Source organism: Phyllostomus discolor, chromosome 8 (genome assembly GCF_004126475.2).
Source record: "Phyllostomus discolor isolate MPI-MPIP mPhyDis1 chromosome 8, mPhyDis1.pri.v3, whole genome shotgun sequence".
Taxonomy (NCBI): Eukaryota; Metazoa; Chordata; class Mammalia; order Chiroptera; family Phyllostomidae; genus Phyllostomus; species Phyllostomus discolor.
Window position 1 is genome coordinate 74,882,191 of NC_040910.2, and position 27,656 is coordinate 74,909,846.

General features: G+C 51.1%; 2 protein-coding genes and 1 long non-coding RNA gene across 3 annotated transcripts in view; 2 read left to right on the forward strand and 1 right to left on the reverse strand.

Moving 5' to 3' along the window:
• The window catches only part of SHPK (sedoheptulokinase), a 22,928-nt gene extending 19,703 nt beyond the window's left edge, over window positions 1–3,225 (forward strand). Inside the window, exon 7 of the mRNA XM_028534619.2 lies at window positions 2,558–3,225. Within this exon, the coding sequence (XP_028390420.1) occupies window positions 2,558–2,970 (413 nt within the window). The 3' untranslated portion in view covers window positions 2,971–3,225. The remainder of the gene's footprint in view (window positions 1–2,557) is intronic.
• LOC118502119 overlaps window positions 1–13,647 on the reverse strand; it is an 18,421-nt gene extending 4,774 nt beyond the window's left edge. Inside the window, exons 1-3 of the long non-coding RNA XR_004904795.1 lie at window positions 13,634–13,647; window positions 6,522–6,526; window positions 5,953–5,956 (exon numbers count right to left, since the gene is read on the reverse strand). This is a non-coding gene — a long non-coding RNA (uncharacterized LOC118502119). The remainder of the gene's footprint in view (window positions 1–5,952; window positions 5,957–6,521; window positions 6,527–13,633) is intronic.
• A 141-nt stretch (window positions 13,648–13,788) lies between these two features.
• TRPV1 (transient receptor potential cation channel subfamily V member 1) overlaps window positions 13,789–27,656 on the forward strand; it is a 32,639-nt gene continuing 18,771 nt past the window's right edge. Inside the window, exons 1-10 of the mRNA XM_028534409.2 lie at window positions 13,789–14,110; window positions 14,883–15,049; window positions 15,126–15,278; window positions 15,759–15,899; window positions 16,046–16,344; window positions 17,393–17,572; window positions 20,258–20,416; window positions 21,803–21,898; window positions 23,033–23,103; window positions 27,489–27,654. Coding sequence (XP_028390210.1) covers window positions 13,827–14,110; window positions 14,883–15,049; window positions 15,126–15,278; window positions 15,759–15,899; window positions 16,046–16,344; window positions 17,393–17,572; window positions 20,258–20,416; window positions 21,803–21,898; window positions 23,033–23,103; window positions 27,489–27,654 — 1,716 coding nt within the window. The 5' untranslated portion in view covers window positions 13,789–13,826. The remainder of the gene's footprint in view (window positions 14,111–14,882; window positions 15,050–15,125; window positions 15,279–15,758; window positions 15,900–16,045; window positions 16,345–17,392; window positions 17,573–20,257; window positions 20,417–21,802; window positions 21,899–23,032; window positions 23,104–27,488; window positions 27,655–27,656) is intronic.

Here is a 27,656-nt window from a genome sequence, read left to right on the forward strand (position 1 = left end):
GTCGCCTCTTGTACTTGCCTGACTGGGAGTGACTGTGCAGCCCAGGCCGGTGCCCTGACCAGGAACCAAACAGGTAGCATTTGCTGTGCAGGATGATGCCCAACCAACAGAGCCGCACCGGTCAGGGCTATGGTCTTATTTGTCAGTGAGGCCCCCGGTCCCTCGCATTTGAGATTTTTGTCCTGATGATTATGGACTGCTGAAAATAAAAGGATTAACTAAACATGAATGAGTAAAAAACTGGCATTTTATAGTACTTTAAAGTCCTCACAGCATTTAATTCTGGTGAGTAGTTGCTGATTCCCTTTCTTAGAAGGGACTCTGGAGCCAGGGGGCCGGGGTTTGAATCTCAGCTCTGCCACCTCCTGTGTGCCTTTGGGGAGGTTACTTAACTCCTCTGTGTTTTACCTTCCTTATCTGAAGAGGGGGCACCCCTCAAGGGCTCTGCATCTCAAGAACTGTGAGGATTAAGTGAGTTGATACTGCGAAGCACTTAGAACAGTGTCTGGCCCACAGTAAGTGTGACATAATGCTTGTTCAGTAAGGACAGTGTGATGCGTGCGACCCAGGAGAGTGGCCTTGGTTTCCAGCTCTGTCCCTGGGTCATTGTGTGGCCTTGTCAAGTCCCTTCCCTTCTTTGTTTTCCCAGCCCCCCCCCCCCCATGTTTCATGGCTGTAAGCCCGTGGTGGGGACATTTGGTAGCTCAGAGCAGTGAGTCTCCCTAGTGGACTCGGCTGAGGCGGCGGGCCAAGGGACGCAGCACCAGGGCGGGAAGCCAGCGGGCTCCAGCCAGCACCCCCTCCTGCAGGAGTTCCTCAAGGCCTGTGTTGTGGCCTTAGAGTTTCCCAGCGAGGGAGAACACTTTATTTCAGCATCTCCTCAAAACATAGTTTTGAATTTTTGTTAAGGAAATATGAACACATCATTATTATTTTTAAGTTGTAACTTTCATTTGTATTTCAGTGATTTTTCCACTAATGCCCTTTTGCTGTTCCAGGATGCAGTCCAGATCACCACATTGCATTTAGACTTCACATCCCCTTAGTCTCTCCGTCTTCTGTTTGATCGATCTGTTTTTTTCTTTATCTCCTTTCCCTTTTTTTCCCGTTAGTTGATGGCTTTACATTTATATTTGTTCTTTCAGAAGTTCCCAACGCACTGTGTTTCCTAGGATGTGGAGAGACTCACCTTACACACTGCCGTGTAGTGTACGTTGGTACGAGTTCTAAAGGCAGAGTGTCATATCCTTGGACCCAGCACTTTCCTTCCAAGGGCTCAGTCCTGCAGGTGTATATATTTGTACACAAGTACAGTGGAACCTCGGTTTTTGGACTTAATTTGTTCCAGAAAACTGTTCGAGAAGCGACTTGTTCAAAAATAGAATCTCCATGGTTTGTCGCCTGACAGACACAAGGCCAGTCAGACAGGCTTCAGCATGAAAGGGCTGTCGGGTCGAGAATCGAGACCTGAACTTTTGTTCGACAACTGAGACTTTTTTCCCCACGAACAACTTGGTCGGGAACAGAATTGTTTGAGAACCAGGACTTCCGAGAACCAGGGTTTAACTGTACTAGGTTACCCACCAAGCACCTGGTTTTCCTGATATTTTAGTAGGATTTCTACAGGAAAGACACATATTCACTCAGCAGAGTTTAACCAGAGTCCTGCTGATCAAAATTTGAAATGTGATATTTTAATTACTTCTCTCTCTCTCTAGTTCCTGAGCATTATAGTTGAGTTTCTACATGTTAAATGTGCTGACAATGAGACTCCACGGTGGCTCTAGGTTGGTGGCTCTTAGCACTGGCTGCACATTGGAAACTCCTGTGGAGTTTTTTAAACAATGTTGATGTTCCAGCGCCACTTGCAGAAACGCTGATTATGTGGTCTGTGGTGGGGGCGGGGCCTGAGTGTGGCCTTTAATAAGGGTGCCTCCGGTGATTCCGATGCCCTCAAGTGTTGGTAAGCACTGGTCTAGAGCCTTCTTCTCAAAAAGTGTGGTCCTCAGACCAGCAGTACTGGTTTCCTCTAGGAGCTGATTGATACCAAATGCAGAATCTCAGAGCCCTCGCCAGGTGTGTGGGGTCAGAAGCTGCACTTCAGTAAGATCCCTAAGTGATTGCTGTGTATGTTCAGATGTGAGAAGCACGGGCCTCAGCTTCTGCTGGGGCAGGGCTGGACCATGATCAGCCCCATGACCCTGGGACTTCTGTGACATTGCTGATAAGTCTGGTAGTAGCCATGATACTTGTTGGCCAGTGTGTGCATTTTGGCCCCCTAGGCACCAGGGGTGCCATAGCTGTGGGATGGTTAGGGCTCACAGCAACACTTACATGACCTCCCCCTGAAGTCTGGCTGGGGTCTGCAGTGAGAGAGCGGCTGAGATCTGGTGCATAGCACAGCTAGCCAGATTATGAGTCCCTGAGTGGGAAGCAGCCAGCTACGGTGAGAAGGAGCCATTGGCAGACCTGTGTCTGCCCTCAGGGAATTCTATACTGTCTCATCCTGCAGTGAGGGGGTGCATGAGCTCACACGGGTCTTCTCTGTTCCTGGCAGGCCTGGAGGTTGAAGAATCTACTGTGTATGCACGCATGATCCAGGCAGCTGCACAGCAGAGAGACACCCGCCTAACCATCACTCCAACAGTGTTGGGCGAGAGGCATCTGCCAGACCAGCTGGCCTCAGTGACCAGAATCTCCTCCTCCGACCTCTCCCTGGGGCACGTGACCCGGGCCCTGTGCCGAGGCATCATTCAGAACCTGCACTCAATGCTTCCGTTTCAGCAGCTCAAAGAGTGGGGCGTGGAGCGGGTGGTCAGCAGTGGGAGTGCGCTGTCCAGGAACGAGGTGCTGAGGGAGGAGGTGCAGAAGGCTTTCCCTTTCCCAGTGTCCTTTGGGCAGGATGTGGACGCAGCTGTGGGGGCAGCGCTGGTCATGCTCCAGAGAAACCTCAACCAGAAGGAGTCTTAGCACACTCTCTGGCCGAAGGACCATTGCAAATTTTATCTAATTAACATTCCTGACATGTGCTTGGGGTCATCCTTTTCCTGGACAGCACTGTGGGTAGCTTTAAACAATGTTTGTTCTCAGGGCACCGTGCTGACCAGGAACCTGCCTGCAGGGCACAGTCTAATAATGCAGGCAGGAGCCTGCAACCAGGTCCCGAATATGTGCCTTGAAAGAGACGCACCCGGGAGCTGGTTGCAAATGTAAATGTGGGAAAAAGAGAGAAGAGGAAGAGTAACCCAGCGTCCTGGTCAGCAGGCTCACTGTGGTTCACGTGCAGACAAAGAGAAAATAAATGGTGGACTTCAGACACCAACATGTCTGGTGGCTGGGGGCTCCGAGGAAGAAAAGAAGACCCATCCTCCACCCGATCTCACGCTTTTGGGTTGTTTAGGGGAATGAAGTCTGAATTGGGTCACACGTACTCTCAGAAAAATTCTTCCTGGCCTAATTAAAGAACAAGTATAAATGACCCACAGACATGGACAGCAGGGTGGGGATTGACTGGTTGGGGCAGGGGTGGGCGGGACAGGGGAGAGCAACGAGGGAAAATTGGGACGACTGTAATGGAACAACAATAAAAAACAAAGTCCTTCCTGACTCAATTGTACCATGTGACCCCTCTCCCAATCATTCTGCCCTGGCCACAGCCCGTGATGTGGGGCAGGGCGTGGCCCCAGGGCAGTGGAGCAGGCCAGCTGAGATGAAGATACAGGGGTCTGTGCCGTCCTCTTTGCCACGTGCTTCCCTCGAAGGAGGGGATGCTGTGTCGGGGCTGCCCTAGACCCTCACAGCATAACTGGCTTGAAGGCACGGACCAGGGAAGGAGAGCTGGGCAGCGTGACCAGCAAGGGAGGTGGCTGCTGTGCGGCCCCACAGGCCAGGCATGTTGTTCCTAAGAATCTGGCTGTGCACTAGCAGGACCCTTTTCTCGGAGGGGGCGTGTGCAGCAGTGGCTTTTTGCCTCTGCACCACCTCAGAAGTCTTCCAAAGTGAGGGGCACATCCAGGCATGCTCCTGCCAGAGAGATGGCCAGTTTAATTAGAGAGGACCCCTTGCAAAGAGGATCCTGCAGGCCGTGGCTCTTCTTTCTCTTGGTGTGTCCGTGTCTGGCAGAAACACCCCACTTGAGTCAGCATGCCTGCAGGGTCCCAGAGCATCTCAAACTTTCCTATGGTCCGTAGGGATGACCTTGGAGTGGCTTCCAGGAGGAGGCCATCATCGCTGTGTCTACTTCAGACTCCCAGGGGCGACCTCAGACTCTGGCAGACTCAGAGGCATCTAATGAACTATGCGTGTGGGAGGCAGTCACATCGTCTCTTTGTAAATGTCACTTTATGGATTATGTCACTGTCTGAAACTCTTAGATGAATCTGCCTGGCTGTGCTGATTGAATTTCAGATACTAAAGCTTATTCTTCTAGAGCCTTGTCCCCTTAATGTAAGACACCTGTCCCACAGTTCTGCCAGGATGAGTGGCAGCAGGTCCCTCAGGAAAGTCATGCCATTTCTCTCTCAGACAGCATGAGTTAAGGTGCCCTCCTTTTGGAGCCCCTGAAGAAGAAGGCAGCCCAGAGTAAGCTGCAGGGTAACTGAGAGCCCTGTCCATCGGAGGGACTGGCCTTCTGACTTGCATTCTCAGGGGCAGTGGATGGAGTCTATAAATACAAGATTAGGCATTGGGTGGGTATCCTGCAGCCCAGGCAGCCCGGCCTGGTGTCCAGTGTGGCCCCTTTCCACGAGCCCACTCACAGCCCGAACTTGTCAGTGAACAGTGCTGCCGCTGTTTCTGTTGCACGCGGCCTGGAGCCTCTGCAGGGCGGCTGAGGAAGCTCGCTCCCTGCCCTCTGCCACACACACCCTGCCTTTGGCCCTCGACGACATGCACATAACGTTTGTGCGGCTTTCATGTTCTCCATTTCTCCATTTTTCTTTCCTTAGGTGGACTGCAAGCTCCTTGAGGGCAGGGTCCCTAGTAGGTATTCCCTGTCCTCTTCCTACATCTTAACTTGGGCCAGTGCCCACATTTGGAATGTTCTCTTCACAGGGCAGAGAGCTCTACGCCTGTCCCAGGCCCAGTCTCCCAGGCAGCACATTTGCCACTCGAATGCCATTGCTGCCGGGATCTGGGACCCTGCTCGGTGTGGGCCATTAGCACAGCCTGCTGGCCCCTGGCTTGTGCCTGCTGCATGGAGCCCCACTGTGTAAGCGTCACAGAGATCCTCGCTGGTCCTCATCTGTTCTGGACTCCGTTAAGGTAGAGACTGGCTTAGCCACTCCAGTCACTGCTGTGTGCTCGCACAGTGCACAGTGGGCCCTCAGAAAAGAGGGTCTGTCACACCTGGCCTCTTCTCAGCCATGATTAGATGGACAGGCCATCTTTGAAAGTGAGATATTCTTGGTATGAGATGCTCACTTGTGTGACTCATAAAACATTAAGCAAAAAAATTTTTTTTATTAAAAAACAATTAGTCACAGCCTCCAGCTAATGGCCGGATGCAGCTCAGCAGTCAGCAGATGCGGCTCTCATGCTGAAGTAATGAGGATGAGAGCAATAATCCCTCACACCTATTTAGACCTCTACCAGCTCACACCCAGTGTTCTTGTTAATCCCCGGAAAAGCCCCACAAGCAGGCAGGGCAGGTGCTCTCGCCCATTTTGTGGATTAATAAGCAGGCCCAGAGCTCCAGCCACAGCCGAAGTTCACGCAGCCGGTATCTGGCACAGCCCGGCCTTTTCTCTCCCTGCCTCCATTCTCTGCCCACAGCCCTGACCCTCAGCTGCTTCTCCCTCTTGTCCCAGCCCCTGCCTGGGTCCCGGTTGAGCCCTCAGGTGTGGAGTCAGATGCTGAGTGGACAGATGGATGCCTGGTCCTTTTCAGCTCAGCTGGCCAACCTCCATCCACTTTTGCAGCATGCTGGCCCCTCTACAGAGCCCTGCCCTCCACGGAGCTGGTCTTTCAGACTCATGTGGGTACCCAATGACACTAATGTGCAGACCAAGTGCAGAAAGGAAAGTAGTAGGTTTTTCCCTGCCTGGGTTTGCTATTTGTCATCTGGATCTGGGACCCCTGAAAACGAGTTAAAATCTGGGAGGCAAGACACAAAAATCAGGGAAATTAAAACAAGATTTAGAAAGCTCAAGACAAGACTAGTAGAGTTGTCCCTGTGCTCGGGTGGCTGGCAGGGACCTGCAGTGGTGCCTTAATCACCCTGGGGCTCGGACTGGCACCGCCTGGTTCCCACCTGGTCACTCCTGGAGGTGCCGGCTGACGGTTCCCCACTTCGGCAGTCAGGCCTTTCCTGCACATGGGAGGTTGTTGGTCGCTAGCTGTGCTGGAAAGCCTGGCTTCAAATCCATGGGGGACCCTAGGGGATGAAGAAAATAAATTCGGCTCCGATCGCCGGGTGGAGAGCGCAGTTTAAGTCAGTGTGTCCCCTGGTGGTAACCCAGAGTGGGACCTGTGGCCACATAAGACCTGGCTCACCCACCTGCACTGCTTCCTGCCCATCCGACGCCAGCTTGGTGAAGCACCCCCTCCTAGAAGTCATCATCCAAACAGGATCTACTCACAAGGAGTTTTAATGGGTGGATCATTACATAAATTCAAGAACACCCTGCTCAAATTGCACCCAGAAAGCCACGCTGATGATCGTGAGGCCACCAGGTCATGAGTTTTAGCAGAGCCGCCACTCAGGGTGGTGCCGTTCAGATAGAGCCGGTCAGCGTGCTCCTCGGGCAAGGCTTGGAGTGTGGCTTAGAGAAGGACAACAGAGGGCAGGAGGGCCCTGTCCACCCTGAAGCCATTAACATCTGGGAAGCAAGACACAAACATCAGAGGAATTAAAACTCAGTCCACGCTCTAGGAAGCTCCAGATGAGACCAGTATGCTTACCACTGTCCTTGGGTGAGCACTTTAGGCCAGGTCCTGGGCAGGGGGAGGCATTTTTGAGGAAGTTTTGAATGATTGAACCTCAGCGCCCATAGGTCTCACCTGTCACCTGGCCTTGAAGATGGGTTAAGTGGGACAGATAGTGCAAGCATGTTGGGTGGGAGGAGACTGAAGGAAAGCACAGAGCCTGGCACAGTTAGTGGCTGGGGAGCAGATGTGTCTAGGTGACAGGAAGAAGTGGATGCAGTGGGGAGGGGGTTGGGGCTCTGGGCTCAGGGTGCTGGGCCGAGGGGCAAGGCCTTGTTCGGTAAGGGGGCATGATCAGGATGACGTAGGACTGTGGATTGGGAGGTGGCAGATGGGGAGAAGGGAGGCGCTTCTCGTGCTTCCAGTGAGAAGAGGTGGCTGCCGGATGTAGAGAGGATGGATGTGAGCTACAGAAATGTAGCCAGACAATGAGACAGAGAAGGAGGGGGTGGAGATGGCAAGATACGTTGGACTAGGTGACTGGAAGAGAGTCAGTATATTTCCAGGCAGGAACATTGAGAGGAGGGGACATGGAGGGAAGATAAGTCCATCTTGAGATGGGGGCCAGCTTAAGGGGAAGGAGATTCTGGGAGGCAAGGATAGAGCTCAAGGGAGGGGCGGGGCTGGACGCCTGGAGGAAAGCGTCACTGGCTTGGGAATGCCAGATGGGTCCTTGGAGGGGTGAGGGTCTCAGAGAAGGGCAGGAGGAGATAAGGGTCCTGGGAAACCTGTGTGTAAGGGAAGTGCATGGCGAGGGGAAGAGGCCAAGGGGGCCAATGAGTTGTTGGGGAAGGAGGGGAGGGCCCGGGGCTGCCCCGGAGCCCTGGGAGCCTGCACAGCACGGCGAGACCCAGGGGGATGTCGGCACCCAATGGCTCTGTGGGCACATTTAGGGACATGGGTTGCTTTCACTGGGGGCAGAGATCACTGGGGACTGAGGGGTGGTCCCGGTGGAGAAGTACGACCCTCCCCTTTCCTGGGCGTTGCTCCTGGAGTGGCTGGTTCTCTCAGCACCTTCCTCAGACGTCTCCCACCTGTGCCCAGGGGCTGCCTGCAGCTGAGGCCTGAGCCTGGCTCAGGCCGGGTGTGGGCCAGGGGCCGTGCCGACGTGGTATCGGCACGTCACGGTCTCTGCACACTTCGTGGCACCTCTGGCGCACGTGTTTAGAAGAAATAATGAGGACTCGTAGGTTAGGTGTCACTGCTGGTGAGTCTTTCATATATGTAACAGATTGTTATGTAGCGATTAAGAATGAATTTCATGATCCAACAATCCCATTTCTGAGTATGTACCCTAAAGGATTGAAAGCAGAGTCTCAAAGAGATATTCCCACACCCGTGTTCACAGCAGCATTATTCCCAACACCCAAAAGGTGGAAGCAACCCGAGTGTCCAGTGACAGATGATTGGATAAACAAAATGTGATATAAACATACAGTGAAATATTACTCAGCCTCAAAAGGAAGGAAATTCCGACACATGCTACAATATGGATGAACCTTGAGGACACCATGCTAAGGGAAAGGAGCCGGCCACCAAAGGACAAATGCTGCATGACCCCTCTTTTTTAGTGTAGTCAAGTTCATAAAGACAGAAAATAGACTGGCTTCCAGGGGCTCGGGGAAGGAAGGAGGGGCTCGGGGTTTAGTGTTTAATTGGCACTGAGTTTCAGTTTTGCAAGGAAAGAGTCCTAGAGATTTTGGGGGTGGTGGTGGTCACGCAATACTGTGAATGTGCTTAATGCCACTGTACTGTGCAAAAATAGTGCATGTAGAGCAGGTATCCCAGCAGGGGCAAGGTGGGAGGGGTCCAGCTTCCGTGCCCAGACTAGCAGTGTGACCGGGGCGAGCCTCCAATTGGTGCTAGATTTCTCACCTGTGGAATGGGTATGGCAGTCTCTGCCCTCCCACTGCCCAGGGCTGTCGCGTGGCCTGGGAGAGTGAGTTTGGGAAAGTGCTTTGTGACCTGTAAGATGTCCTGCGGATCCACGTGATCTGTGTGCTTTCACTCCTGACTCCAGGGTCAGGGATTGTGAGCTACTCCAGGGAGGGCTGCGGAGGGCCGTCCTGGCATGTGCTGCTCAGTGCGGGCCGCGTCTGACTCACGGCCTTCGGGAGTTCTGCGGGGCTCTTGTGGGCAGCTGCTGGGATGGCTTCTGTTGGGTGCTGTGGGCTGCCACCTGTCTGCACACCCAGAAAGACTTTGTAGCTTTCCTTGGCCGGGTTCCAGGAAGGAGTGACACCCTATTGTGTGTGATGAATTAACCTTGCTTCTATGCATTTAGTGTCATACTAGGAGAAATGAGAAAATGGACACATAATTTTCTCTGTTCTGAGGTTCCGTGATGAACCCTTGTTAAGAAAGGCTGGGTCCCGGCTGACTCAGAGGCTCCCCACCTCAATGCCCACCCCAGTTTTGGGCACACATGGAGCGAGAGGCCCCAGAGAGGCTGGTTCACGGGTTACACAAAGTTGGTGCAAAGGCAGAGCTCAAAACAAGGTCCGAAATGCCAGGCCAGGCCTGTGTGGTGGGTGCCCCGGCCATTCCCATGCCTTCTGCATTTTGAAAGCAGCAGTTCCAGGGGCCTCTCTGCTTGTGAAGCCGCGTGTGTTGAGCTGTTTCCCTGGAACACCCCATCTGGAACGGGGGTGGGTTTAGGAGGCCTGGGCAGCACCCTCCTTCTTTGGCAGCTGAAGGCACATTTCTGGCTGGTTCTGGACTGTGTGTGGCTAAGTGCACTATAACCCTGGCATGTTTGGAGGTGGGGCAGTGGCTAAGTGGTTTTCGAAAAAGGGCCAAAATGATGGGAAAGACTTCGGGATCCTCTGGGAATCAGAGCTGCGGCAACTGCAGCTGCTGCCATTGCTGGAACCGTTTTCCTTGAGTGCCAGAGCGAGCCCACAGCCCATCCGGCCAGTGCAGAGCAGCTGCAGCTGGGCGGGTGCCGAGGACCTTCTGGAGGCCTGGGGATGACTCTTCTCTCCACACCAGCCTGACTCTCCCTTCAAGTAGCAGCGGCCTTGGAGCTCACGGCACCCGCTGGGGCTGGGTGTACCTGCGTCTAGTTGGTGAGTCCCTTCTGTTGGTTGATAGCCAACATAGATGTTAGCTTTGAGAGTGGCACAGTGAGCTGTCAGAAGATGGGCCCTGCGCTTTCCAGCTGTTCAGCTAGCCTCTCAGTGCCTCAGTTTTCCCATCTGAAAAATGGGGATAATAACAGTGGCTGTCTTGAAGGTCGTGATGCAGTGCTCGTGAGCTGTAGTTGTAGTGCACTTAACCTGGCTAATTGCAGCACTGGGTAAGTGATAATGGAGGTTGCTATTAACCATGTGCGTTATTTGCTCCAGAGTCATCCTGGGGCGAAGAACCTGTGGCTGCTGCTGAGGCCGTGGTTTGTGGCTGGAGGTTTTAGCATGTTGCCCTCTCTGGAGTGAAGGAGGGCTGGGCCTGGAGGCAGCAGCCTTGGCTTCTTGTCCAGGCTCCATTCTCTGTCTCTGTATTTGGCAGAGTTCCTCTGGCTCTTCATTCACGGGCTGGGAAGCTCCCAGCTCCCCACCTCTCTTTAGGAGAGGCTCAGGTAGGCCGGGGTGGGGGGACAAGAGTGATCAGGGCCTGCAGGGAGGTGGGAGGCAGGTAGATGCTCAGGCAGATGGGGGAGTGGGAGAGCCATGCCCTAGCATGTCTCACTTGGGTTGGGGAGACAAAAAGGGAGTTTGTTGCTGGGTGGTGGGGTGGGGGGTGGGCTGTGCCCTTTCTGTCTGGAGTTGAGAAAGACCCAGAAGCCAAACCAGGTCTTTGCTGGGCAGGATAATTTTCTCGGGATTGGCCTTTAGTTCAGATGGGTGTCTGTGAATCTTGTGTAAACCAGAACAACCATGTCCTTTAGACACCCCAAATCACTGTTGGAATTTGCCCATCACTGTATGACATTTGACAGTGACAAGCGGGTTGCCATGGGGCTCCCGTGCTGGACACATCCCAGGTCTCGCAGTGACAGACTTCCTGTCCCTGTGCACCCTCCCTACCCAGAGCACATGGCCTCTCAGTCCCTATCCTGCCCTCTACTCTGGAGAAGCTTGGTGTCCAGTAAGGAATCAGGTGCAGGGTGTGGAGTGTAGATTCAGGGTTTGTTGATTGACTAGATGATGGTACTATATGGGTTGCTTCTTATTAACTGGGTTGCATTAGATTTGGATTGCTCAGAGGAAGAGTGAAGCTGCTAAAAAAGAACACTGCTGAAAGGTTGAGGGAGACTCCTGCTCTGACTGGTGCTCTCCGGTTGGTTGGTTAAGAGCCACTATTCAGACAGCAGGTTTTTTCTTGGTTTTGTAACCAGCCTTATCCAAGGGGAGACATTCCTGGGCGAGCCAGTCCTGGCGGGTGCCTGGGTCTTATTCATACTTCGTTTTGTGTTTTGAGCTTCCTGGGACACTTGTTTGAGCAAGAGGGTGATACAGGTTTGGGGCTTCTGAGTGGAAGGGCTTTGTCCTCACCTGCCTGTCCCCAGGGCTGGGAGGGCCTTATCTGATTGCCCGTGCCCTCCCCACTCGGTGTGAGGTTTGGGGCTGAGTTTATGGCTGAGAAAGAACCCTGAACCTTCCCAAGAGCAGGCAGAGGGCTGGAGAAGCTCTAGAGCCAGGCTGCCTGGGGTCCAGTTTAGGTTCTATTTCTTATTAGGTGACCTCGAAGAAGTGATGTAACCACCCCATGCCTCAGTTTCCCCATCTGTAAAATATTGACCTCTTAGAGATGTGGGAATGAAGGGCAGGAACGCCTGTGAAGCATTGGAATGGCGCTCTCCATTGCACAGCCTGTACTCAGATGCATCGTTTACTCTCGCTCTTGCTGTAGCCTTCTGTGCCTTTCATGGTGGCAGGCTCCCCATGGGCTGAACTGTCCTGGACAGGAAGGTGTCTTCAGGAAGTACAGAGCAGTGCCTTGTGTCAGCCTCCTGGAGCTTTTTGTGGTGCCCTACCATCCATGCAACAATATCCACACTTAATGGCATTGAATGCCAAGGCCAACAGCTATTTGGTTCTGACCCCGCTGCCTGTCCTCCAGTCCCACTGGCTTCCCCTCATCAACTGCTCTAGGGATCCCCACCCTGTCTCCCAGTTACAGCCCAACCCTGCTCCCCTGCAGCCCCAGCTCATCTGTCACCTCCTCCCTGCAGCCTTCTCAGGACTCCGGCCCCTCCTGCCATCCCCACGCCCCAGCTGGCACCTGGTTTCTGTCTCAGATGGGTTCTGAGTCCTATCTGTGCCCCCAGCACAGGGCCGGGTACTCAGTAGGACTCAGTATGTGGGTGTTGAGTGATTGATGAATGAGTGGATGAGTGGTTGGAAGCGGGGCTTCCTGTGGTGGGGAAGACTTCCTGCCCCAGGGTTTCTACCTGATGGGTGAATCAGAGGAAGACTCAGGTCTTCCTGAAAGCAGAACAGGCAGGAGGGGAAACGGGCCGGCAGTCAGCCGTCTGTCCCGTTCACGGGAGGCAGAGTGATGCAACTGCCTCATTCCCCATGGGTCTGGGCACTAGGTCGGAGCTGATTTACTGCCTTGACACAGCCACATGCTCTGCATTTTCACTGCCTGGAATTTTACTGGAAAATGCCTGTCTGGAGAAGCCGCCCATCCCTTCAGTGGTTGCTTTCTGGAATCCAGCCTCTGCTGGAACATGACTCTCCTTCATTCGGATGCAAGTGGGAACTAGAAGGGTCTGAATCTGATCCCTCTCATTCCCCACTGGGGTGCCCGGCACAGCTTGCTTTTTTTTTCTTTCCATAAAGAGATGGATCAGCGAGCCCCCTGCCCAGGAGGAGGTCCCAGGACAGGGGAGACAAAGAGTGACAGAAGCTGCTAGCCTGGGCAGTGGACCATGTTAGAGGGCCATGAGGGATGAATGGCAATGAGCTGGGCCACTCTGGAGGGGGAGGGGACATAACCAGTGTAGAGATTAGGGGATGTGGAGGAGCGTGGACCTTGAGGGAGGTGGCATCTGAGAGGTGGTAAGATTTGGGCAAGAAAAGGAGGAGAAAGCACCCTAAGTGGAGGCACTACAGTAGCAAAGGCCATGGAGATGTGGGACAGCCCGGCTGCCAGGGAGTGGGGATGCCCAGGCGGATGGAGGGAAAGAGCAGCAGGGGAGAGAACAGTATCTACACAAGTTTACAGCCACAGGTGCTGGCATTTGCTCACTGCCAGCTTAACTCCAGGTGTTCAGGCTTGGGAGGCCCACCGGCGCCTCAAAGTAGAAGAGTTTAGAGCCAGGATGCTTGGCATGCAATAATTTCATAATAATAATAATAATAAATGGAAAAAATCCCCTACAAACTCAGTGGTTGCAGCAGCCAGGTAGAAGAGCAAAGGCCGGTGAGGGCAGGGTTGATGATGGGTGTGCAGGGCGCAGGGCGCAGGGGGGCCTGTGCAGGTGAATGGGAAGGTGTCACCCTCCGCCAGCTGCCTGGTTCTGTGATGCAGACTGCTCGGCTCTTTGTGGCTGAGCTGTCTTCATCATGCGTCACAGCCGAAGACAGTCACTCCCACTGTTTCCCTTATTCTGTTCTTGGGGGGCTGTAGAGTGGTGACATCATCCGCAGTCTGCAGATGAGGCAACTGAGGCCCAGAGAAGGGGACTGACCCATCCAAACCCCTCAGAGCCTGCTGACTCCAAGCTGGGGCCTGTCCACTTCCAGGCTGATGTCCCTGGGACTGCTACTGGGCTTTCCAGGGTGGGAGGCACAGTATCCCCAAAAGCTTCCATTCTGGGGGGCTTGGGGTAGCAGCTGTTGGACCTCTGGGGTGTCCTTTGCCAGGAGGGCAGTTAGTGGGCAGGGTCGTACAGTTCTGGAGCTGGGAACAAACCTGATCTTGGTGGCTGCCTGCAGGCTGCCTCTTGGGCAAGGATGAAGAAACGAGGGAGCTCAGACTCAGGGGAGTCTGAGGACCTGCCACAAGAGGACACCCTCCCAGACCCCCTGGACGGCAACCCTCACTCCAGGCCAGCTCCAGCCAAGCTCAACATCCCCACGGCCAAGAGCCGAGGCCGGCTCTTCGGGAAGGGTGACTCCGAGGAGGCTTCTCCTCTGGACTGCTCTTACAAGGAAGGTCAGCCAGCCTCCTGCCCGGCCATCACAGTCAGTCCTGTTCTCATGGTCCAGAAGGCTGAGGATGGCCCCACCTGCACCCGGTAAGCTGCGTCTGAAGCCTGGTTCCCTCCCCACCAGTAGTCCAACTGGCTCAGTGGGCTGAGGCCTGGCCATGGAGGCATCGAGTGGTGCTCTGGCTTATGGGCTGAAGGTCACAGAGCTGGAGAGCCTGGGAGCCTTCAGAGGTCATCCATTGCAGCATCTGCACTCACAGGACCTAAAGGACACGTATTGGCATGTAGGCTGATCTTAGTTACCAGCTGATCTCCAGATGTCCAGGCCTAGAGTGTTTACTAGGCCCAAACACTTAGATTTTCAGTCAAAATGCTCAAGGGCTGGATGCTTTTAGACAGAGAGCACAAAACAGCTCTAGTGAGGAGCCCACCAGCCCTCCCACTTCCTCCAGGGTGAGAGAGAGAGAGGGCATGTGCGCTGGCTGACGTCTGGGGCATCGTGAGGACAATTTTTAACTTAGCTGGGGCCAGCCAAACCCTTGTCTCCAGCCCCTCTAGGCTACGGCCTTCTGAGCCCAGCTCCTGAGCAGGCAGAGAGGCAAGTGGCCTGGGGGTTGGAGGAAGCCTCGAGGGCAGAGACTTTCTAGATGGTGTCTACAGACAGGGTGAGGGCAGAACGGGGCCTATGCACCGCCCTGTTCCATGTAACATACACTTCCTGGACAGTCACTGAGCCGGCGGGGTGGATGTTATACCAGGGTGTTCCTTGGGGTTTCACTGTGCTGCCCCACAAGCTCCGAAGGCCTCAGGCCCATGGGGGAGACCAGAGTAGGAGACAAGGGTGTTTTCTGTCCCACAGGCAGCTATGCCAGGACTCGGCCCCTGCCGGCACCAAGAAAAGTCTCAAGCTCTATGACCGCAGGAAGATCTTTGAAGCTGTCGCTCAGAATAACTGTGAGGAGCTAGAGAGCCTGCTGCTCTTCCTGCAGAAGAGCAAGAAGCACCTCATGGACAGCGAGTTCAAAGGTGGCTGTGGAGAGGGCCGGGTTCTGGGTGTGGCCCCAGCTGCCACTCCCCCTCTGACCCTCACTGTATCTTGCAGACCCAGAGACAGGGAAGACCTGTCTGCTGAAAGCGATGCTCAACCTGCACAATGGGCAGAACAACACCATCCCCCTGCTCCTGGAGATTGCCCGGCAGACCGACAGCCTGAAGGAGCTTGTCAACGCCAGCTACACAGACAGCTACTACAAGGGTGAGGAGAGGCGGGGTGGCGCAGCTCTGCCACAAGCATACGCAGAGCCAGGAGGGCACAGGCACCCAGGGCAAGCCTCTGAGCAACTTACTCCTTTTCCCAGCTACCAGGTTGGCATTTCTTGGTCCTGGGGTCCCTGCTTCCCCAACCTGCTGGCTTGGATTCTCCTGGGGCTAAGGGTCCCATCCTCCCCTCTGTGGGCTTCGTGTTCCTGGCCTCTGGAACTGTTGACCTCCCTCTCTGCTGTGCTCTTTGCCCTTGGGCAATTTTGACTCCTCCAGCTTCCAGTCTGGTGACCCCTGCTCCTGGGGGGTCTCTAGTCCTGCCTCAGGGACTCCCTGGGCCCCCTTTGCGGATCTTGGCCCGGCTTCCTCTACTGGGGGAGTCATCTGCCACGGTCTTCCCAGGCTGTCCCCCAGCACCTGTTTGGGCACCCCTGCAGGACACGAGCCCAAAGCCAACAGCATGCATCCTCCATAGGCCAGACGGCGCTGCATATCGCCATCGAGAGGCGGAACATGGCACTGGTGACCCTCCTGGTGGAGAACGGGGCAGATGTCCAGGCTGCAGCCAACGGGGACTTCTTTAAGAAAACCAAAGGGCGGCCTGGCTTCTACTTTGGTAGGGAGACCATGTGGCAGACACTTGACTTATTGATGATTGCTGAGCAGAGGTTTGGGGTGGAGATGGAGGGAGATGCAGGCTGGGTGTTCCAGGGCCCCAGCTGCCTCTTCCTGGGGCCCACTGTGTGCCTGTGTTGGCTGCAGGTGAGCTGCCCCTCTCCCTGGCTGCGTGTACCAACCAGCTGGGCATTGTGAAGTTCCTGCTGCAGAACTCCTGGCAGCCGGCAGACATCAGTGCCAGGGACTCCGTGGGCAACACAGTGCTGCACGCGCTGGTGGAAGTGGCGGACAACACAGCTGACAATACCAAGTTTGTGACGAGCATGTACAATGAGATTCTGATCCTGGGGGCCAAGCTGCACCCTACGCTGAAGCTGGAGGAGCTCATCAACAAGAAGGGGCTGACTCCACTGGCCCTGGCTGCCAGCAGCGGGAAGATTGGGGTAGGGAGGGGGCTTCATGCTGAGCTGGGGGTGCTGTGGGTGCTGTGGGTGCTGTGGGAGGGGACTGCCTGCCTCACTGAGCATGCCTGACATCTCCACCCTGTGAGTCCTGATGCTGTCACAGCAGCCTGTCGGGGTGGGGTGGGACATTAGAGTAAGCCAGAGGAATTGCGAGAGCTGAGGAGAACCCAGCGCAGAATCCCGCGTTGCACATGTGGCCATTTCTTTCTCTTTTTTTTTTTATGGTTTCAAATCAACTGTATTGAGGTGTAATTTACATAAAACAAATGGAAACAAAGTGTTCAGTTTGATGAATTCTGATAAATGCATACAGCTATAACCACCACCCCAGTCAACCCACAGAACCTGTTGTTGCCCCAGCAGTTCTCTCTTGCCCTTTGCAGCCAGTCTTCCCGCCCCCTGCCCTCTCCACTCTAGACACCTACTGATTTGCTTTCTATCACAGCAAATGGTTTTGCCAAAAAAAAAAAAAATTCTTTGTCCATTTGCTGTCTCAATTTCTGAGAAGCAAACCTAAACATTTAATCTAATTAAATGATCACAAGATGCTTTTTCATTGGCTCTTGTCAACATTATTTTTATTGAAATTATTGGGGTGACATTGGTTAATAAACTTACACAGGTTTTAGGTGTACAGTTCTATAATATATCATCTGTATATTGCACTGTATCCACATGTGGCTATTTCTGATTTCTAAATCTGAGCATCCCCAATAAGACATGGAGGGGGGTGGGGTGCTGGGGCCTGGCCATGGGGGTGGGTTGAGCCGAGGGTAATAGGAATGTGATCAGCCAGGTGTGATCACATGATGGGTCGGATGTGGCTGCAGCTGGGGTCTGAGGCAGTGCCAGGTTGATCTTGATGGCGGTCAGAAGGTTGTGGGATGGAGGTAGGTGCTTGGGTGGGGTCTCCAGCTATGCTGGGAGGCAGAATTATTCTTGAAGCAGAGCTGGTGGCCCAGTGGGGACACAGCCTGTGGCAGGGCACCAGGCTGGTCTCTCACAGGCTCTTGGATTCCCACGGCAGGTCTTGGCCTATATTCTGCAGAGGGAGATCCACGAGCCCGAGTGTAGGCACCTGTCGAGGAAGTTCACCGAGTGGGCCTATGGGCCCGTGCACTCCTCGCTCTACGACCTGTCCTGCATCGACACCTGCGAGAAGAACTCGGTGCTAGAGGTGATCGCCTACAGCAGCAATGAGACCCCCGTGAGTGGGCCGGGGCTGGGACCCAGGGAGGGCTTTCAGTCTTGCCACACCCTAGCCTCCACCCCACCCCAGTGGGGTGTCCATTCTTCCTAAGGCCCTTTCAACAGCCCTGTTGTGTTCTCATGGATGAAAACCTGCTGCCCGGGGCCTGGGTCCCGCAGCCTCATCAACCCATTCATTCCCCTTGAGTGTTTTCCTTCATCATACAGACAATACACAACCGTATCCCCCTTAAAACTTAAATCAGAAGTACATAGACAAAAAGAATCCTCCTTTTATCCATATAAAAACATGTAGCTTCATTTTGTTTACACAAATGGGATCATACTACATATCACATAGAAAAACCAATTTTTTCACTTAATGTTGTGTCTTGTAGACAGTTTTATGTCAGTCCACAAAGGTCGGCTCCCTTAAAAGAAGTGCTACACACCATTGCATAGTAGGGGCGGGGAGAAGTGTCCATGGAAGGCCATCCGGGGCATTTCCAGTTTTTGCTACTATGAAGCCATAGGCCACTTGGCATGGGTTCAAGAATTTTTCTATGAAGCATAGCTGGAATTGGAATTACCAAGTCAAAAAGTATGTACATTTCAATATTTTAATAGCTACTGCCAAATTATCCTCCGAAACAGACTTTATCAGTGCGCTTGCCCACCACGGTACACAGTTACCTTTGGCCACGCCAGCCTGGGTGTTATCCATCTTTTTATTTTTTAAAACTGTTTAAGTGCATGGAGCCAAAAATGCTATCTCATTGATGTCTTTTTTTAATTGAATTTATTGGGGTGACATTGGTTAATAAAACTACATAGGTTTCAGGTGTACAGTTCTATAACACATCAACCGCACATTGTGCTCTGTGTTTGCCACCCCAAGTCAGGTCTCCTCCATCACCTTTTACTCCCCCTTCATCTCATTGATGTCTTAATTCTCACTGTGTTGGTCACCATGAGGTTGATCATTTTTTCGTATGTTTATTGACCATTCGTATTTCTTTGGTAGATTTCCTGTTCATTGTCCTTTGCTGTCTCTTCTACTGGACTGTTTGCCTCTTTTGGTTTGTAGGTGTTCTTGTTACAGAATGAATTGATCCTTTCTTTGTTGCATGTTACAAATATTTTATTTTCCCCTAGTTTGTCTCCTGTCTTTTAACTTCATTCAAGGCATCATTTGTTTATAATAGGTTTTCTTTTTGACAGAGGCAATTGGTTAACCTTTTTTTAACTTTTAAATAAATTTATTGGGGTGACATTGGCTATACACTTATATAGATTTCAGGGGTATAATTCTATAAGACATCATCTGTATATTGTATTGCATGTTCACCACCCCAATCTTTTTCTTTTATAGCTTCTGTGACTTGTTGTCTTGCTTTGGGAGGCTTCTCCCACTTCAAGATTACACACATATCCTCCCATCTTTTCTTTTACCTCCTTTGTATGTATTTTATGTTTGCCTCCTTAATTTATCTAGAATTTATGTCTGTGTATGTGGGAGGTGGGCATCTTACTTAATTACTTGGTTTGCAAATGAGGCTCCTGACGCCACTATATGAAAGGCACCCCCTGCCACCACTATTTTGAAAAGGCCACCTTCCCTGTCCGTTCTTTCTAAGGTGATGTTCTGAGCCTTGAGGCTGACCCAGGGCTGGAGCCTGTGCTGTTGGTGACGAGGGGCTGCCACCATGTCTCACAGGGAAGAGAGGCTGTGGTTACCCAGCAGAGTCCAGGGGCGGGGGAGGCCTGGCCTGCAGTGCTCTGATCTGTCAGCACCCACCCAGGCTCCATGTGGAATCTGGAGGGCTGGCCTGGTAGCAAATGGCCTTAAAAGGACTGGGGTGTTTTACTGAGAGAAGGGAGGTATCTGGTGCCACAGCTGCCACCTTCTGTCTCCGGAGGCTCTCAGGGGCCAGGACTGCAGTATGGGGCCCCCGAGTGCGGAGCTGGAACCACTGGCGAGAAGCAGAGGGGAGAGACTTTATTCTGGAGGATAGATCTGCCCAACAGTTAGCGTTTCTCCACAGGCTTCTTGAGGCAGCGGGAGCTCTCCATTCCCAAAAGTATTCAAGAAGACACTGAACAGGGATCTCGTTGGGATACTTGAACCTCAAAGGAGGTCTCCTGGATACCAGCCTTTTAACCCAAAGCATACTTGTAGTTATGGTATCCCGGGCACTCACCACGGGAAAGGCTTTCTAGTTGCCAGTCTCACATTGGTAATTGCCATTCCTGCCTGGATGGCCTGCCTGACCCAGGGCTGGAAATGTGAGAAATAAGGAACCCAGAGGCTTGCCCTACCTTTTCTCAGCCCTTCCTAAAGCAGTCTCATGCAAGACTCTGCCTGTGCCAGCCTCTCCCCATTATTGTGGGAATAATAAGGAGGTAGGCAATCTGGAATTAGTTATTGGAGGTAATGGGCACAGAATGCTGGGCAACACTTATTAGTTCTTAAGTGTCAAGGGCACTTGTCCAATTTTACCCCATTCGCTGTACGTACACACAGGGGCACTGAGGCCTGGAGGGTGAGCCTGCTTATTCAGACCCTCAGTGGCTCTGTGGGCTGAGGATGTGGTCATGGCCGGTCCAGTGCAGAGATGTGGGTATGAGGAGTGCCTCAGGCTGACGAAACCTCGAGGGGGCTGCTGGTGGGTGAGTGAGCCTCACCTCTCTTTGCTCCCCTTAGAATCGCCACGACATGCTTTTGGTGGAGCCACTGAACCGCCTCCTGCAGGACAAGTGGGACAGATTCGTCAAGCGCATCTTCTACTTCAACTTCTTCATCTACTGCTTGTATATGATCATCTTCACCACGGTCGCCTACTACAGGCCTGTGGAAGGCTTGGTGCGGCCTGAGGCTCGGGCCTTGGTGTGGAGTGGGGGGAGAGGGGATGGCATTCCTATAAGACACCCCAGACCCCAGGCCCCAGCTGGGCCTTGAACTCCTTCCCTGTCTTGGAAACCTTCCCTGTCTCCTGTTCTAAGCTGCTCCCTTAGCTGCCTGGTTCTGTGAGGCTGACACCCCTGTTTGTAGAGGGTGAGTACTAGGTTAGAAAGGATGCAGGAATCAGAGCTCAGGAAGCAGCTCTTCCCTAGGCTGGGTGTCCACAGGGGCATGAGGTGGCATAAGCCCTAAGCCCACTGCCATCCTGCTTTTCTGCCCACTTGTGTGCACTCACTCGCTTGTCATTCTCTCTCTGGACATATACTTTTGGGCACCTCCTCTGAGCCAGGCCTTGGGCCATCCATTAAATCAGCTTAAGAGCAGATTTTGCCCCTTTCAGGCTCCCCTGAGTTTCTGAATTAAGCCCTTTCCATTCAATACCCACACACTTAATTTTGTTGCTTTTATTTCCAGGGAGCCTTGCTTGTAAATTCGATTTAAAAACTCAACTTCCTAGTAGTGTGAAACCTGATCTCTATCTATCTACTAAGACCATTTTATGACTTCATTTTAAAAGAAAAGAGAAATGTGCTAGTAAGATAGGCTAGTGAACTAGTGTTGATGAAACATCGGCAATGGGCTAAGAGGAGACCCACTTCAGGAAATGGTGTCTGAAAGACAGGATGACACATAGGTGTGGGACTTCTCTCCCCTCACCATCCATGGGTACCCTTGACAGTGCTGGGAGGCCAGGGGCTCACCATAAGTATTGGGAGCAGCAGGCAGCACGGTGACACTGGGTCTAGAAGAGAGACTCTACCTATGCTATTGCCCTCCTTCCCATGGAACTCTGGGCTGGGGCTGGGGCTTGTCCGAGAGACCGCACAACACTGTAAGGGTGTTCTGCTTGGCATCTGGAGGCTCCCCCTTTGGGAGTCAGGTCCTACAGAGGAGCACCCTTTCGGCTGTTCATAATAGTGCATTGTCTTTATTTGCGTCTCTCTCTCCTGAGGCTGAGCCTCTCAGTCAGGGGCTGGGTCTTTTTCTTTTTCTTTTGTTAAAGATAAAGATATTTATTTATTTTTAGAGAGAGGGGAAGGTGCGGGAGAAAGAGAGGGAGAGAAACATCAATGTGTGGTTGCCTCTCACTTGGTTCCTGGACTGTGACCCAGGCATGTGCCCTGAATGGAAATCAAACCAGCAACCCTTTGGTTTGTAGCCTGTGCTCAACCCACTGAGCTACACCAGCCAGGACAATGTTCAGTCTTAATCACAGGGCTTGGCACCTGTTAAATGTTTGTTGAATGAATGAATGAATGAAGTCACTAACTTCTCTGCACCTTGCAGCCTCCCTATAAGGTGAAACACACTGTTGGCGACTATTTCCGAGTCATTGGAGAGATTCTTTCTGTATTAGGGGGAGTCTACTTTTTTTTCCGAGGGGTAAGCATTCTTTTCCATACTGTGAATTTCCATTGTCACCAAAACAAAAAGCCGGGAGAGTCACTCAGTGCTCACTCACTTATTTATTCACTGGGCAGGTAATGCCTTGCTTGAGGAGCTGAGAGATGCGTAGGTGAAGATAAGGCATTCCCAGTTGGAGGGTGGGCATCTGCTCAGGGGGTCCCTGAAGGCAGTCATTCTTGAAGACAGAGATCTCCACTCAATGTAACATTTAATTACAGAAGTAGAGGGGAAGCCTTTAAGAGATGTGATTATAACTGATAGTTGTTTGATTATTCAAAACAGTCCATTAAAGCTCAGCATAATGAAAGAAATCTACCTGTACACTGGAACCATTTTATTTTAACTGAAAACTCAGAGATGCACATCCCTTGTCATTCTTTTAATGGATGAACAGTCCATTTTTTGAATGTGGGACCACATTACATGTACAAATAATTTGGTATTATTATAATTTCCCCCCTTTAATCTAAGCTATATCCAATTTTTTAAGTGACTTACTTTTAAGGAGTTTACCCAAATTCTTGGACTCTGTCTTCATGGAAACAACGATCTTTATTTTCACACTTATAGTTTATATTATAATAAAGTACAAAGCCAGGGTAGTACATGCAACAGGCAAAAAGCGCCCTTGGCAAACACGGGGCCAGTAGGAGGAGGGTCCTGCGGAGGGTCTGCCAGCCCTAGTGATCAGCAGGGCCATGGGCATCAGTCAGAATGGAATTTTCAAGGAGTGGGAAGTGCTGGTTAATCTGGTGAGTTAGTTCAATGGAAGCTGATTAAAGAATTTTTACAGTAATGTGTACCTAAAGAAAATTAGGAAAAAAAGCACAAATTAGAAAGGCCCCCCCGCCCCCACCAAATCCCATCATTCAAGCACAACAATTAATAACATTTTGTGGTTTCCTTCCCGTCTTTACTTCCAGGTATAGTTGTCATTGCACCCTCTATCTTTAAAAATCACTCCTGACTGTCACATAACATTACCCCATTAGTCTTCCACTCCCTTCATGTCCTCTGCTTTGACACATTTCCTACGGTGCCATTCTGGGTACTCAGCACTTAGCCAGATCTAACCTTTCCTGGAATCTTATTTTGTCTGTTTACCTGCAGATTCAATATTTCCTGCAGAGGCGGCCATCACTGAAATCCTTGTTTGTGGACAGCTACAGTGAGATACTTTTGTAAGTGACCCTTCGGCTCTCATGTCTCAGTAGCAGACAACCTCCTCTGGCCCAGTCCTGAGGCTACAGCAATCAGATCTCACTCATTCTCTCACATGCACTCAGCCTGGCACATAGCAGGACTGCGCACCATGTTGAGTGAGTGATGGAAGGCACTGAGTAAATGTTTGGTGGGTGAATGAATACCCAGGGTTCACACTGTGCCAGGTACGAACCAGGTGCTGGGGAATGCTCAACCCGTCCCATGGGCTCTTGTGGTGTATAGTCTGAGTCAGATGTACCCTCGTTCATTTTTTCCCATCTTTTTGTCCATCTGTCTGGCATTTACCAAGTTAGCCCTGGAATCTCAAGATAAAGTAGACATGGTTTCTGCCTTCATGGAATTTCCAGGCTTTAGGGCAGAGTTCTGAATGTTGGCACTGTGGACATTTTGGACAGGATGATTCTTTGTTTCGGGGGCTGTCCCGTGCACTGTAGAATGTTCAGCAGTATTCCTGGCCTCTGCTCACTAGATGCTAGTAGCTCTCTCCCTGTCCCACAGTCCTGACAGTCATAACTGTCTCCAGATGCTGCCACATGTCCCCACTTCACTGGGGGGTGGGGTACAAAACCACCCCTGGTGGAGAATTATTGCTTCAGGGGGAGACAGATTAATAAACCAGTTATAAAAATAATGTAGACGTCACAGGGAACCACTTTTCTTCATGAATAAGCCAGAGCCTTATGAGGTTACCCCAAAGGGCCCAGGGTACCGAGGGGGCTTTCAGTTGGCAAAGGGCCCTTCTCCTGGGATCTCAGCTCAAGGCCTCTCCTGAGACCCCAGGCTTCCCTCACCTCTGGGCCTTCTCTCTTTATTCCTGGCAAGTGCAGGGAGTTGATTTCTCACCCTATTGCAGCTAGCTTGTCCCTAGGATGCAAAAATCCCATTCTCTTACTATAATCTTGAGATAGTTACACTTTAGTCCCAAGGGGCAAATTCAAGGGCAGGCTCTGTAGGTTAGTTCAATGCTCTCCTACATGATATTATACCAATAAACTTGATTTTAGTTCTAGAAAGACCCATTGTGGACATATCAATCATTTTTAGAATTTAATTTCCCAAAGCTACTCATTCGCATAGGTAGAAATTTAAAGAGTTCTAAAAAGCTGATAGCCACTATTTGAATTCCCCATTTCAACCTTCCCATTCCTGGCAATCTCCCCTCCTCGGGAACAATGAGCTCCCATTCTTGTAGCTCCTTCTTCAACGTTGTGCATCTGCTAGATGAGGCTCTAGCATCCTTCCCCTGCCTTCCCCTCTTCTTTCCCTCCTGCAACCATCCAATGTGGCTTGTAGTAATTTTTGCTTTAATCAGTATTCAGTATTTATATTCTTATGTCTCTGCAAATATTATTTGCAGTGGAACTTCAAAATATACTATATTTTTCTTTCTGTTTCTCCTAAAGTTAATAATTACCTTGTTTTCTTTGCGCCCAGTGTTACTTTTTTCCACACATGTGGAAGCCTCTCAGTACAATTTTCCTCAAAATCAGTGACATAAATTTTTTGGTCAGATTCCCCATTTTTTTTTCTTGAAGAATTTTGCCTGGAGTTCTGTCTACTCTTTCTACATGGGCTGACTGTCCTCTGGGCCGGCTGCATAGCTGTCGTCCTGGGACTTCTCTTTGAGGCCAGCCTTAGGGTTCTCATTGCTTTCCTCCTGCGTTAGAGTTCCTGTCTCCTTCTTGGTTTTTCCCTTGTTTTATTTGAGGACACCCTTTGGCATTTCCCCTGGTGAAAGAGATGGTGTGACGGCAGAGAGCACGGAGACCACAGCGGTCACCATGCCTGAGTTCTGAGCCGTGCTGCTCCCATGTGTACTTCCAAGGGGTTGTCTCTTCTTCACCAGCACCTTGGAGGTCCTTCTTGCTTCTCTGCTGAGTTGTATTTCTTGTTTTCTGAAAGTGGTGTCTCCGTGTTTCCTGACTTATGTCCACATTTTGGGGGAGGGCATCCTCAACTGAAGAAATAAGCCACATAGTGGGGAGGAGGGAAGTATTAATAACATTTCTTATAAATTTGGCACATCTGAATATATTTCTAATATACTTTCACATTTGACTGATAATTTGGGTATAAAATCATTTTAAAAAATGTGAACATACTTCCTCATTGTTTCCTTGTTTCCAGTATTACAGATGACAGGTCCAAAGCCAGTCAGATTCTGGATCCTTTAAGACCTGTTGTGTTTTTTCTCTCTGTAAATCTATAGTATCTTCTTTTTCTCCCAAGTGTTGCATCATGATTTAGATCTTCTTTTATCCAAAGTTCTGGGCACTTAGTAAGCTCTTTCAATCTGGAAATTTATGTCCTCTATTTTTTGGAATATTTTTGTGAATTATTTCTTGATCTCTCTTCTGGAACTCCTATGATATACATAGGCCTCCCAACCAAGTCCTCGACTAGTTCTTATATTTTTCCACTTGTGTTTTATCTCTTTATCTTTGGCTCTTCTTACTGGGAAGTTCAAATTCACTTTAATTTCCAACACTTCTATTGGGTTTATTATATCTGATATTATGTTTTTAATTTCCAAATGCTCTTTTAAAAATTCTGTTTGTTCCTTATTTATAGCACTCTGTTCTTATTTCATGGATGCATTATCTTCTTTTGTCTCTCTAAGGCTATTTGCTTGTTTCATTCCCTTATGTTAGAGGCTGTCCTCAGGATATCTGGGAATCTTTGCTGTCTGCTCTTAATTAAGAGTTAAGAACTAGAAAGCTGGTTGGAAGCTCTTAATGTGTAAATAGGGCTTATCAATTTTGATCACTCTAGGCTGGTCTAGATAAACCATTTATTGGAGACTGTCCAATGTCAGCCTATTGCGTCTTTTCGATCTTCAACCTGGAAGGAAGAAGTCTGGCTGCCTACTTTTGGAGAGCTGAGTGGAAAACAGGATTTTCTGTAAACTGTGTTGTATAAAAATCACACAATCTCCTGTTTTTGGTAAAATATCAGTGCTTTTACTAGTCACGTGATGAAACTAGGTCCAACCCCCCCCCCCCCCCCCCCCCCCCGTTTCATCCTCTTCAGAGACAAAACCTCCTCTCTTCCTTATTTTGAGTCCCTTGTCACCTCCCCTCCAGAGGTCCCTAAACCTTTCCAGGCTCCTTGATTGAAAGAAGCAGTTCTCAGCTCTCTCTGCTGTGACTCAGATTGGGCTTTCTGTGGTCTTCTAAGTGAGTTCCCTTTGTCTACTGCTTCCCAGCTTCCAAAATTCATACGTGGGAACTCATTTGCCACCCAAAGCCACCCTTTCCCCGTTTGAGCTGGCATCAGTTCTTACTTTGGCCGAGGTTCTGCCAGTGCAGAGGGTTTTCTTTCCAGCAGAACTTGAGCTGATGAGCCGGTTTATTGATGTCAGTTTTTAGCAGACTCAAATCAGCACAGCGGCAGCTTCTTGCTGGGTTCTCTCACACAAGCGGGAGGCAAGGTGGCCACTGGTCACTGGTCTACAGTGTTAATGCAGCCGGGGGTACTCTCAGGAGGAGGTCATGATGAGCAAGGAAGCCTGGGACTTATAAGTAAAGAAAGACCACTGGGAAGACCCTGTCATAGGATCCTCCAGATGTCTTCCACCCTGTCTAGGGCTCTGACTTGGGCAGTCCCCACTGGACTAAGGGGCCAAGGGACATTTTCCCTGGCTCTGCCCCTGAGTTTGAGGGTGTGACCATTGGACTCTGCCTGTTGCTTCCCAGGAGTACAGGCCTGTTCCTCCTCATGGGTCTAGGGACCTCCTAGGACCTCTGTTGTCCATGAGGCTGTTTTCCTGGGGACTGAGACTAAAGCAGTGTTTCTCAGTCATTTTTATTTTTGCCTTTTTATTTTATGTATTTATGTATGTATTTATTTATCCCTCACCCAAGGACATGCTTATTGACTTGAGAGAGGGGAAGGGAGGGAGAAAGAGAGGGAGAGAAACATCGACATGAAAGAGAAACATCCATGTGTGAGAGAAACACCCAACCAGCTGAACCACACTGGCTGGGCTGGGGCTGTTATTGTGTTTTTAGATCATTTTTTCCAATTGCCCGTCCCATAAAATTGTAATACCATAAATATACTGTATAGCTATATATGTACTGTATTTATATCTCTGCTTTATGTATAAACAGCATAAGATTTCACATTCCCCCTACCCCAAACCAACATTTGCCCCCATGGGGGCAATATCACTCCCACAGAGAATCATGGGCTAAAGGGGGCAGGGAAGGCCCTCCCTCCCACCATGGCCTGTGGTGTGTTGCTTTGTGGAGAGGCCCAGGCAGTGGGGGCCTTCCTGCCTGTGGGGGTGCCAGGCCTCCTTGGTGCCCTTAGACAGGGCTTCCTGTCACCCCACCCTCAGCTTTGTGCAGTCACTGTTCATGCTGGGGACTGTGGTGCTGTACTTCTGCCGATGCAAAGAGTACGTGGCCTCCATGGTGTTCTCCTTGGCCATGGGCTGGACCAACATGCTCTACTATACCCGTGGCTTCCAGCAGATGGGCATCTATGCTGTTATGATCGAGAAGGT